The following is a 12,961-nucleotide window of genomic DNA, read 5'->3' on the forward strand; positions in this document are numbered from 1 at the left end:
GAATAGGCTGTATAATTTGAATATTTTTTTTACAACCATGTGAATGAATAAAATAGTAGAAATTTTTTTGTCAGAAATGTGTATGGCTGTCGGTGAGGTGGGGCGGCCTGTGGGGTTGGGGTGCGCCGCTGCTTGTGGAGTTGGGGTGCGCTGCTGCCTGTGGGGTTGGGTTGCGCCGCTGCTTGTGGGGTTGGGGTGCGCCGCTGCCTGTGGGGTTGGGGTGCGCCGCTGCCTGTGAGGCTGTGGTGTGCCGCTGCCTGTGAGGCTGTGGTGTGCCGCTGCCTGTGAGGCTGTGGTGTGCCGCTTCCTGTGAGGCTGTGGTGTGCCGCTGCCTGTGAGACAGGGGTGCGCTGCTGTCAGTGAGGCGCTGCTGTCAGGTCAGTAGGTCGGGGATGTGCCGCTGGCTGTCCGGCAAGGGATGTGCTAGTGTCATTGAGGCAGGGATGCGCTCCTGTTAGTGAGGTTGTAATGTGCCGCTGTCAGTGAGGCAGAGATGTGCTGCTGTCCGTGAGTAGTGTCTCTGAGTGATGCTGTTGGTTACAGTGGCTACTCTACAGATACAGGTAGTGTGACAGCTGGAAGTAGCTCAGGTGTGCGGTTAAGCTAGGAAGTGTGTGGTTGTTGGGAAATAATGCACGCCATGTGATCTAGTGTGTCCAATCATGTTATAAATATACTTGTGTGTGTGTGTATGTATGTATGTATATGTATATGTATGTGTATATATATATATATATATATATATATATATATATATATATATATACTGCAAATGGTCCGGCACTCCAATAACATGTGCTGAAGTCCCTGGTGCCCTCACTTTCCAAAAGGTAGATAGAATCAAAGCAGTGTGCGGCACTCAGGTTTACAGGAAGAAATAATCACCACTGTCCGTCCAGACGGACAGTGGTGATTATTTATTCCTGTAAACCTGAGTGCTGCACACTACTTTGATTCTATATATATATATATATATATATATATATATATATATATATAATATAGTATAGAGAGAGAGTCCTGTACTCGCATCAAAATTCCAGGATGGGTGCTATCCCAACAGAACAGGTCTGCTGAATCTATAGATGTCCACGAAGGTGGCGGGCGCACTCTCACACATATTAATGTTCACAAACTTTGTTTAATATCCAATTTTCTTTATAGCAGCCTTCATAAATCGACGTTTCGATCCTTCCACAGGATCTTTTTCAAGAAAGGCAGTACGATATCATATTTCAAAATGTGCAATCGTTAAACAATCATGCTCAAGATGCATCCTGGGAACACGCGGCAGATCACAGCACACGGTTGCGCTGAGCAGCTGACTTCCATGACCTCAGGATACATCACATCTTGAGCATGATGACTATAGTCTCCTCAGGACTACCTACGAAACTGGCATGTTTTCGGCTTTGAACATTGTTATTCCGATTTTAAAGCTGCGTTTAAGTAACCGCTGGTCCTATGCATTGTTTAACGATTGCACATTTTGAAATATGATATCGTACTGCCTTTCTTGAAAAAGATCCTGTGGAAGGATCGAAACGTCGATTTATGAAGGCTGCTATAAAGAAAATTGGATATTAAACAAAGTTTGTGAACATTAATATGTGTGAGAGTGCGCCCGCCACCTTCGTGGACATCTATATATATATATATATATATATATATATATATATATATATATATATATATATATTTCTCTGACGTCCTAGTGGATGCTGGGAACTCCGTAAGGACCATGGGGAATAGACGGGCTCCGCAGGAGACTGGGCACTCTAAAAGAAAGATTAGGTACTATCTGGTGTGCACTGGCTCCTCCCTCTATGCCCCTCCTCCAGACCTCAGTTACAATCTGTGCCCGGCCAGAGCTGGGTGCTCCTAGTGGGCTCTCCTGAGCTTGCTAGAAAAGAAAGTATTTGTTAGGTTTTTTATTTTCAGTGAGATCTGCTGGCAACAGACTCACTGCTACGTGGGACTGAGGGGAGAGAAGCAAACCTACCTGCTTGCAGCTAGCTTGTGCTTCTTAGGCTACTGGACACCATTAGCTCCAGAGGGTTCGAACACAGGGCCTGACCTCGATCGTCCGTTCCCGGAGCCGCGCCGCCGTCCCCCTTGCAGAGCCAGAAGACAGAAGAGAAGCGATGAAATCGGCGGCAGAAGACTCCTGTCTTCATTAAGGTAGCGCACAGCACTGCAGCTGTGCGCCATTGCTCCCACAGCACACCACACACTCCGGTCAATGTAGGGTGCAGGGCGCTGGGGGGGGGGCGCCCTGGGCAGCAATTATAATACCTTTTGGCACTTAAAATACACATAATACAGTCTGAAAACTGTATATGTGTAAAAACCCCCGCCATTTAGTTACATAAAACGCGGGACAGAAGCCCGCCGCTGAGGGGGCGGGGCCTTCTTCCTCAGCACACCAGCGCCATTTTCCCTTCACAGCTCCGCTGGAAGCAGCTCCCCAGGCTCTCCCCTGCAGTATCCTGATACAAGAAGGGTAAAAAAGAGAGGGGGGGGGCACATAAATTTAGGCGCAAAATAAGATATCTAAGCAGCTATTGGGTAAATCACTTTTTATAGTGTAAATCCTGGTGTTAAATAGCGCTGGGGTGTGTGCTGGCATACTCTCTCTCTGTCTCCCCAAAGGACTTTGTGGTGTCCTGTCCTCAGTCTGAGCATTCCCTGTGTGTGTGTGGTGTGTCGGTACGGCTGTGTCGACATGTTTGATGAGGAGGGTTACGTGGAGGCGGAGCAGGGGCAGATAAGTGTGGTGTCGCCCCCGACGGGGCCGACACCTGATTGGATGGATATGTGGAAGGTCTTAACCGACAGTGTCAACTCCTTACATAAAAGGTTCGATGACGCAGCAGCCTTGGGACAGCCGGGGTCTCAGCCCGCGCCTGCCCAGGCGACTCAGAAGTCGTCAGGGGCTCATAAACGCCCGCTAGCTCAGATGGTAGACACAGATGTCGACACGGAGTCTGACTCCAGTGTAGATGAGGATGAGACAAATGTACAGTCTACAAAAGCCATCCGATGCATGATTACTGCAATGAAAGATGTATTGCACATTTCTGATATTAACCCGGTTACCACCAAGAGGGGTATTATGTTTGGGGAGAAAAAGCAGCCAGTGACTTTTCCCCCATCTGATGAATTAAATGATTTGTGTGAAGAAGCGTGGAGTTCCCCTGATAAGAAACTAGTGATTTCTAAGAGGTTACTGATGGCGTACCCTTTCCCGGCAACGGATAGGTTACGTTGGGAAACATCCCCTAGGGTGGACAAGGCGCTGACACGCTTATCTAAAAGGGTGGCACTGCCGTCTCAGGATACGGCCGCCCTAAAGGAGCCTGCGGATAGAAAGCAGGAAGCTATCCTGAAGTCTGTGTATACACACTCTGGTACTCTACTGAGACCTGCTATTGCTTGAGCCTGGATGTGTAGTGCTGCAGCAGCATGGACTGATACCCTGTCAGACAACATTGATTCCCTCGACAGGGATACTGTTTTGCTAACCATCGAACATATAAAAGACGTCGTCTTATATATGCGGGATGCCCAGAGGGACATTTGCCTGCAGGCATCTAGAATTAATGCAATGTCCATTTCTGCCAGGAGAGTATTATGGACTCGGCAGTGGACAGGTGATGCTGATTCTAAAAAACACATGGAGGTTTTGCCTTATAAGGGTGAGGAATTGTTTGGGGACGGTCTCTCGGACCTCGTATCCACAGCAACTGCTGGGAAGTCGACTTTTTTACCTCAGGTTCCCTCACAGCCTAAGAAAGCACCGTATTATCAAGTGCAGTCCTTTCGGCCTCAGAAAGGCAAGCGGGTCAGAGGAGCATCCTTTCTGGCCAGAGGCAAGGGTAGAGGAAAGAAGCTGCACCAGGCAGCCAGTTCCCAGGAACAAAAATCCTCCCCTGCTTCCACTAAGTCCACCGCATGACGCTGGGGCTCCACAGGCAGAGCCAGGTGCGGTGGGGGCACGTCTCCGAAACTTCAGCAACCAGTGGGTTCGCTCACAAGTGGATCTCTGGGCTGTACAAATTGTATCTCAGGGATACAAGCTGGAGTTCGAGGCGACTCCCCCTCGCCGTTGCCTCAAATCAGCCTTGCCAGCTGCTCCCAGGGAAAGGGAGGTAGTACTGGCGGCAATTCACAAGCTGTACCTCCAGCAGGTGATAATAAAGGTCCCCCTCCTTCAACAGGGCAGGGGTTACTATTCCACAATGTTTGTGGTACCGAAACCGGACGGATCGGTGAGACCCATTCTGAATTTAAAATCCTTGAACACTTATATAAAGAAGTTCTAGTTCAAAATGGAATCGCTCAGGGCGGTTATTGCAAGCCTGGAAGAGGGGGATTTTATGGTGTCGCTGGACATCAAGGATGCTTACTTGCATGTCCCCATTTACCCACCTCACCAGGAATACCTCAGGTTTGTGGTACAGGACTGTCATTACCAATTCCAGACGTTGCCGTTTGGTGTCTCCACGGCACCGAGAATATTTACCAAGGTAATGGCCGAAATGATGATACTCCTTCGGAAGAAGGGAGTTATAATTATCCCGTACTTGGACGATCTCCTCATAAAGGCGAGGTCCAGAGAGCAGTTGTTGGTCAGCGTAGCACTCTCTCAGGAAGTGTTGCAACAGCACGGCTGGATTCTGAATATCCCAAAGTCGCAGCTGATTCCTGCGCATGATTCTGGACACAGAACAGAAGAAGGTGTTTCTCCCGGTGGAGAAGGCCCAGGAATTGTCATCTCTGGTCAGGGACCTCCTGAAACCAAAACAGGTGTCGGTGCATCACTGCACGCAAGTCCTGGGAAAGATGGTGGCTTCTTACGAAGCAATTCCCTTCGGCAGGTTCCATGCAAGGATCTTTCAGTGGGATCTGTTGGAAAAATGGTCCGGATCGCATCTTCAGATGCATCGGTTGATCACCCTGTCCCCAAGGGCCAGGGTGTCTCTGCTGTGGTGGCTGCAGAGTGCTCATCTTCTCGAGGGCCGCAGGTTCGGCATACAGGACTGGTTCCTGGTGACCACGGATGCAAGCCTCCGAGGATGGAGGCCAGTCACTCAGGGAAGAAACTTCCAAGGACAGTGGTCAAGTCTGGAGACTTCACTACACATAAATATACTGGAACTAAGGGCCATTTACAACGCCCTGAGTCAAGCAGAGCCCCTGCTTCAAAACCACCCAGTACTGATTCAATCAGACAACAAAAAGCTAAAAAAGTATTGCGCCAGGTCAAGGGACCCTCAGGCGATAGCTGTGGACGCACTAGTGACATTGTGGGTGTACCAGTCGGTTTATGTGTTCCCTCCTCTTCCTCTCATACCCAAGGTACTGAGGATAGTAAGAAAGAGAGGAGTAAGAACTATACTCATCGTTCCGGATTGGCCAAGAAGAACTTGGTACCCAGAACTACAAGAAATGATATCAGAGGACCCATGGCCTCTGCCTCTCAGACAGGACCTGTTACAGCAGGGGCCCTGTCTGTTCCAAGACTTACCGCGGCTGCGTTTGACGGCATGGCGGTTGAACGCCGGATCCTAACGGAAAAGGGCATTCCAGATGAAGTGATTCCTACGCTGATAAAAGCTAGGAAGGATGTGACAGCAAAGCATTATCACCGCATATGGCGGAAATATGTCTCTTGGTGTGAGGCCAGGAAGGCCCCAACAGAGGAATTCCAGCTGGGTCGATTTCTGCACTTCCTACAGTCAGGGGTGACTATGGGCCTAAAATTGGGGTCCATAAAGGTCCAGATTTCGGCCCTATCTATTTTCTTTCAAAAAGAACTGGCTTCACTGACTGAAGTTCAGACGTTTGTAAAGGGAGTGCTGCATATTCAGCCCCCTTTTTGTGCCTCCAGTGGCACCTTGGGATCTTAACGTTGTGTTGGATTTCCTGAAATCACACTGGTTTGAGCCACTTAGGACCGTGGAGCTAAAGTATCTCACGTGGAAGGTGGTCATGCTGTTGGCCTTAGCTTCAGCTAGGCATGTGTCAGAATTGGCGGCTTTGTCATGTAAAAGCCCGTATCTGATCTTCCATATGGACAGGGCAGAATTGAGGACTCGTCCCCAATTTCTCCCAAAGGTGGTATCAGCGTTTCATTTGAACCAACCTATTGTGGTGCCTGCGGCTACTCGGGACTTGGAGGATTCCAAGTTGCTGGATGTAGTCCGGGCTTTGAAAATTTATGTTTCCAGGACGGCTGGAGTCAGGAAAACTGACTCGCTATTTATCCTGCATGCACCCAACAAGCTGGGTGCTCCTGCTTCAAAGCAAACTATTGCTCGCTGGATCTGTTGCACGATTCAGCTGGCACATTCTGCGGCTGGACTGCCGCATCCTAAATCAGTGAAAGCCCATTCCACGAGGAAGGTGGGCTCTTCTTGGGCGGCTGCCCGAGGGGTCTCGGCTTTACAGCTTTGCCGAGCTGCTACTTGGTCGGGTTCAAACACATTTGCTAAATTCTACAAGTTTGATACCCTGGCTGAGGAGGACCTTGAGTTTGCTCATTCGGTGCTGCAGAGTCATCCGCACTCTCCCGCCCGTTTGGGAGCTTTGGTATAATCCCCATGGTCCTTACGGAGTTCCCAGCATCCACTAGGACGTCAGAGAAAATAAGATTTTACTCACCGGTAATTCTATTTCTCGTAGTCCGTAGTGGATGCTGGGCGCCCGTCCCAAGTGCGGACTCTCTGCAATACATGTATATAGTTATTGCTTCACTAAAGGGTTATTGTTATGAGCCATCCGTAAAAGGAGGCTCAGTTGTTGTTCATACTGTTAACTGGGTATGGTTATCACAAGTTGTACAGTGTGATTGGTGTGGCTGGTATGAGTCTTACCCTGGATTCTAAATCCTTTCCTTGTTGTGTCAGCTCTTCCGGGCACAGTTTCCCTAACTGAGGTCTGGAGGAGGGGCATAGAGGGAGGAGCCAGTGCACACCAGATAGTACCTAATCTTTCTTTTAGAGTGCCCAGTCTCCTGCGGAGCCCGTCTAATCCCCATGGTCCTTACGGAGTTCCCAGCATCCACTACAGACTACGAGAAATAGAATTACCGGTGAGTAAATTCTTATTTTATATATATATATATATATATATATATATATATATATATATATATATATATATATATATATATAAATAAATATAATCATTGCTATATAGTATCACCGTTTAAATACTGTACTCCTTTTTCAAGAGCACAGAAGAAATGAATAATGCAATATTAAGAATGCTAAAACTGCTTGCATTTAGTTGCGTTGCTTCAGGTTAGGTAATGTACAAACAGGAAGCTGTTTCCTTCTGCTGCTCTGATATTTTGGCCACCAGTTTACCATGGAAACACCACAGCCCCTGTGATTGGCTAATAGCTCGTCCTCAGTCCAGATAGGACCCTTAGCAGAATTAATATCCCTGCATGTGTGGTTAACAAGAGACTTTTGACATCACAGATGATGCCATCATAGTGGCATGCATTTTCACAATGAGCATGAGACCTCATTCATAACACAGGCTGGCAGCTCGCTTGACTAACACTGGTCTAGTTTCCTATATATAGATGGAAGATGTCCTTACAAGGTAGTGTGCATCCTTTGTGTAGCTTCCTGTATATCAATTGTGCTAATATGATTAGAATTTTCTGTTTCTATATGGTAAGCTGTAAAGTAAAGGTATATTAAAAGCTTATCCAAATTTAAGAAACTGACAATTTTTATTTGCTGAGTACTTTATTGTATATTTTACAAAATGAGTGTTCTTCCTGATTTAGGGCTAATATATCATATGCTGGGACCTGTAGTTCAACAACAGGTGGAGAGCCATGGATTGTCAACTTGTGCTGCAGATGTGCTGGTTGGTCTCTTAATAGCGTGGATTTGTATATTTGTATTGTCTGAGATCTTACTGTATTACATACGATTTAAGGGGGTACACGGGGAGAAGTGTGCTGAGTGAGGGGGGAGGGGACGGGGGGGGGGGCGCTCACTTCACACGGTGGTGAACTGAGTGACCTGATTAGATTGTGCCTGCATGTAGGCCAATCTAAAGTCAGCAAAGCGCCGGACTGCGCATCGCTATCACTATGGGGCATACACACAGAGCGATGTATGCTTCTTTTCTAAGCAATCTAGTCAGATTTCTTAGAAATGAAGTAAAAATCGCTCCGTGTGTACCCCCCTTTAGTCTCGGCAGTTGTTACTGAGGCCATTTTTGCATGGCTGTGAATGTATGAGAATTACTGGAAGGATTTATTTCCATTTGCAAAAAAATAAAAAATAAAAAAATGCCATTTGACCCTGGTTTTATGTATGATAAGCATAGGGGGATCCTGTGCCCTGGACTTGAACCTCAGGGACCCTAGGGACCCACCAGATGAGGTCACCTGGTCGTGGTTGGTGGGCCCGTATATATTTTGGCCAAAATTTTGCTTTGTTAGTTTACTATAGTTTCTCTGACGTCCTAAGTGGATGCTGGGGACTCCGTCAGGACCATGGGGAATAGCGGCTCCGCAGGAGACAGGGCACAAAAGTAAAAGCTTTAGGATCAGGTGGTGTGCACTGGCTCCTCCCCCTATGACCCTCCTCCAAGCCTCAGTTAGATTTTTGTGCCCGGCCGAGAAGGGTGCAATCTAGGTGGCTCTCCTAAAGAGCTGCTTAGAGTAAAAGTTTTGTTAGGTTTTTTTTTTATTTTCAGTGAGTCCTGCTGGCAACAGGCTCACTGCATCGAGGGACTTAGGGGAGAGAAGTGAACTCACCTGCGTGCAGGATGGATTGGCTTCTTAGGCTACTGGACACCATTAGCTCCAGAGGGAGTCGGAACACAAGTCTCACCCTGGGGTTCGTCCCGGAGCCGCGCCGCCGACCCCCTTGCAGATGCCGAAAAGTGAAGAGGTCCAGAAACCGGCGGCAGAAGACTTTTCAGTCTTCATAAGGTAGCGCACAGCACTGCAGCTGTGCGCCATTGTGGTCAGCACACTTCATAGCAGCGGTCACTGAGGGTGCAGGGCGCTGGGGGGGGCGCCCTGGGCAGCAATGATAGTACCTTATTCTGGCTAAAAAATACATCACATATAGCCCCTGGGGGCTATATGGATGTATTTAACCCCTGCCAGGTCTCAGAAAAACGGGAGAAGAAGCCCGCCGAAAAGGGGGCGGGGCCTATTCTCCTCAGCACACAGCGCCATTTTCCCTCACAGAAATGCTGGTGGGAAGGCTCCCAGGCTCTCCCCTGCACTGCACTACAGAAACAGGGTTAAAACAGAGAGGGGGAGCACTTATTTGGCGATATGTATATATATAATAAAATGCTATAAGGGAAAAACACTTATATAAAGGTTGTCCCTGTATAATTATAGCGTTTTTGGTGTGTGCTGGCAAACTCTCCCTCTGTCTCCCCAAAGGGCTAGTGGGGTCCTGTCCTCTATCAGAGCATTCCCTGTGTGTGTGCTGTGTGTCGGTACGTGTGTGTCGACATGTATGAGGACGATGTTGGTGAGGAGGCGGAGCAATTGCCTGTAATGGTGATGTCACTCTCTAGGGAGTCGACACCGGAATGGATGGCTTCTTTAAGGAATTACGTGATAATGTCAACACGCTGCAAGGTCAGTTGACGACATGAGACGGCCGGCAAACCAATTAGTACCTGTCCAGGCGTCTCAAACACCGTCAGGGGCGTTAAAACGTCCTTTTACCTCAGTTGGTCGACACAGACACAGACACGGACACTGACTCCAGTGTCGACGGTGAAGAAACAAACGTATTTTCCTTTAGGGCCACACGTTACTTGTTAAGGGCAATGAAGGAGATGTTACATATTTCTGATACTACAAGTACCACAAAAAAGGGTATTATGTGGAGTGTGAAAAAACTACATGTGGTTTTTCCTGAATCAGATAAATTAAATGAAGTGTGTGATGATGCGTGGGTTTCCCCCGATAGAAAATTATTGGCGGTATACCCTTTCCCGCCAGAAGTTATGGCGCATTGGGAAACACCCCTTAGGGTGGATAAGGCGCTCACACGCTTATCAAAACAAGTGGCGTTACCGTCTCCAGATACGGCCGCCCTCAAGGAGCCAACTGATAGGAGGCTGGAAAATATCCTAAAAGTATATACACACATACTGGTGTTATACTGCGACCAGCGATCGCCTCAGCCTGGATGGGCAGCGCTGGGGTGGCTTGGTCGGATTCCCTGACTGGAAATATTGATACCCTTGACAGGGACAGTATTTTATTGACTATAGAGCATTTAAAGGATGCATTTCTATATATGCGAGATGCACAGAGGGATATTTGCACTCTGGCATCAAGAGTAAGTGCGATGTCCATATCTGCCAGAAGATGTTTATGGACACGACAGTGGTCAGGTGATGCAGATTCCAAACGGCACATGGAAGTATTGCCGTATAAAGGGGAGGAGTTATTTGGGGTCGGTCCATCGGATCTGGTGGCCACGGCAACAGCTGGAAAATCCACCTTTTTACCCCAAGTCACATCTCAGCAGAAAAAGACATCGTCTTTTCAGCCTCAGTCCTTTCGTCCCCATAAGGGAAGAAGACTGCAGCAGGCAGCCCATTCCCAGGAACAGAAGCCTTCCACCGCTTCTGCCAAGTCCTCAGCATGACGCTGGGGCCGTACAAACGGGTGCAGTGGGGGGTCGTCTCAAGAGTTTCAGCACGCAGTGGGCTTACTCGCAAGTGGACCCCTGGATCCTACAAGTAGTATCCCAGGGGTACAGATTGGAAATTCGAGACGTCTCCCCCTCGCAGGTTCCTGAAGTTTGCTTTACCAACGTCTCCCTCCGACAGGGAGGCAGTATTGGAAACAATTCACAAGCTGTATTCCCAGCAGGTGATAATCAAAGTACCCCTCCTACAGCAAGGAAAGGGGTATTATTCCACACTATATTGTGGTACTGAAGCCAGACGGCTCGGTGAGACCTATTCTAAATCTGAAATATTTGAACACTTACATACAAAGGTTCAAATCAAGATGGAGTCACTCAGAGCAGTGATAGCGAACCAGAATGAAGGGGACTATATGTGTCCCTGGACATCAAGGATGCTTACCTCCATGTCCCAATTTGCCCTTCTCACCAAGGGTACCTCAGGTTCGTGGTACAAAACTGTCACTATCAGTTTCAGACGCTGCCGTTTGGATTGTCCACGGCACCCCGGGTCTTTACCAAGGTAATGGCCGAAATGATGATTCTTCTTCAAAGAAAAGGCGTCTTAATTATCCCTTACTTGGACGATCTCCTGATAAGGGCAAGGTCCAGAGAACAGTTGGAGGTCGGAGTAGCACTATCTCAAGTAGTTCTACGACAGCACGGGTGGATTCTAAATATTCCAAAATCGCAGCTGTCTCCGACGACACGTCTGCTGTTCCTAGGGATGATTCTGGACACAGTCCAGAAAAAGGTGTTTCTCCCGGAGGAGAAAGCCAGGGAGTTATCCGAGCTAGTCAGGAACCTCCTAAAACCAGGCCAAGTGTCAGTGCATCAATGCACAAGGGTCCTGGGAAAAATGGTGGCTTCTTACGAAGCGATTCCATTCGGCAGATTCCACGCAAGAACTTTTCAGTGGGATCTGCTGGGAAAATGGTCCGGATCGCATCTTCAGATGCATCAGCGGATAACCCTGTCTCCAAGGACAAGGGTGTCTCTTCTGTGGTGGCTGCAGAGTGCTCATCTACTAAAGGGCCACAGATTCGGCATTCAGGACTGGGTCCTGGTGACCACGGATGCCAGCCTGAAAGGCTGGGGAGCAATCACACAAGGAAAAAATTTCCAGGGAGTGTGATCAAGTCTGGAGACTTCTCTCCACATAAATATACTGGAGCTAAGAACAATTTACAATGCTCTAAGCTTAGCAAGACCTCTGCTTCAAGGTCAGCCGGTATTGATCCAGTGGGACAACATCACGGCAGTCGCCCACGTAAACAGACAGGGCGGCACAAGAAGCAGGAGGGCAATGGCAGAAACTGCAAGGATTCTTCGCTGGGCGGAAAATCATGTGATAGCACTGTCAGCAGTGTTCATTCCGGGAGTGGACAACTGGGAAGCAGACTTCCTCAGCACGACCTCCACCCGGGAGAGTGGGGACTTCATCGTGAAGTCTTCCACATGATTGTGAACCGTTGGGAAAGACCAAAGGTGGACATGATGGCGTCCCGCCTGAACAAAAAACTGGACAGATATTGCGCCAGGTCAAGAGACCCTCAGGCAATAGCTGTGGACGTTCTGGTAACACCGTGGGTGTACCAGTCGGTGTATGTGTTCCCTCCTCTGCTTCTCATACCTAAGGTACTGAGAATTATAAGACGTAGAGGAGTAAGAACTATACTCGTGGCTCCGGATTGGCCAAGAAGGACTTGGTACCCGGAACTTCAAGAGATGCTCACAGAGGACTCATGGCCTCTGCCGCTAAGAAGGGACTTGCTTCAGCAAGTACCATGTCTGTTCCAAGACTTACCGCGGCTGCGTTTGACGGCATGGCGGTTGAACGCCGGATCCTAAGGGAAAAAGGCATTCCGGAAGAGGTCATTCCTACCCTGGTCAAAGCCAGGAAGGAGGTGACCACACAACATTATCACCACATGTGGCGAAAATATGTTGCGTGGGGTAAGGCCAGGAAGGCCCCACGAAGAAATTTCAACTCGGTCGATTCCTGCATTTCCTGCAAACAGGAGTGTCTATGGGCCTCAAATTGGGGTCCATTAAGGTTCAAATTTCGGCCCTGTCGATTTTCTTTCAGAAAGAATTGGCTTCAGTTCCTGAAATCCAGAAGTTTGTCAAGGGAGTACTGCATATACAACCCCCTTTTGTGCCTCCAGTGGCACTGTGGGATCTCAACGTAGTTCTGGGATTCCTCAAATCACATTGGTTTAAACCGCTCAAATCTGTGGATTTGAAATATCTCACAT

At 48.3% G+C, this 12,961-nt stretch overlaps 1 protein-coding gene across 8 annotated transcripts in view; it reads left to right on the top strand.

The window, feature by feature from the left end:
* The window catches only part of ACOT7 (acyl-CoA thioesterase 7), a 509,309-nt gene that overhangs the window by 45,261 nt on the left and 451,087 nt on the right, over nucleotides 1-12,961 (top strand). Inside the window, exon 1 of one of the 8 annotated variants that reach the window (XM_063943419.1) lies at nucleotides 7,460-7,617. The exons of the other annotated variants lie outside the window; for them this stretch is intronic. Coding sequence (XP_063799489.1) covers nucleotides 7,598-7,617 — 20 coding nt within the window. The 5' untranslated portion in view covers nucleotides 7,460-7,597. Of the gene's footprint in view, nucleotides 1-7,459; nucleotides 7,618-12,961 lie in introns of those variants that run through there. 8 annotated transcript variants of the gene reach the window in all.

The sequence above is a fragment of the Pseudophryne corroboree genome, chromosome 10 (genome assembly GCF_028390025.1).
Source record: "Pseudophryne corroboree isolate aPseCor3 chromosome 10, aPseCor3.hap2, whole genome shotgun sequence".
NCBI classification, from domain to species: Eukaryota; Metazoa; Chordata; class Amphibia; order Anura; family Myobatrachidae; genus Pseudophryne; species Pseudophryne corroboree.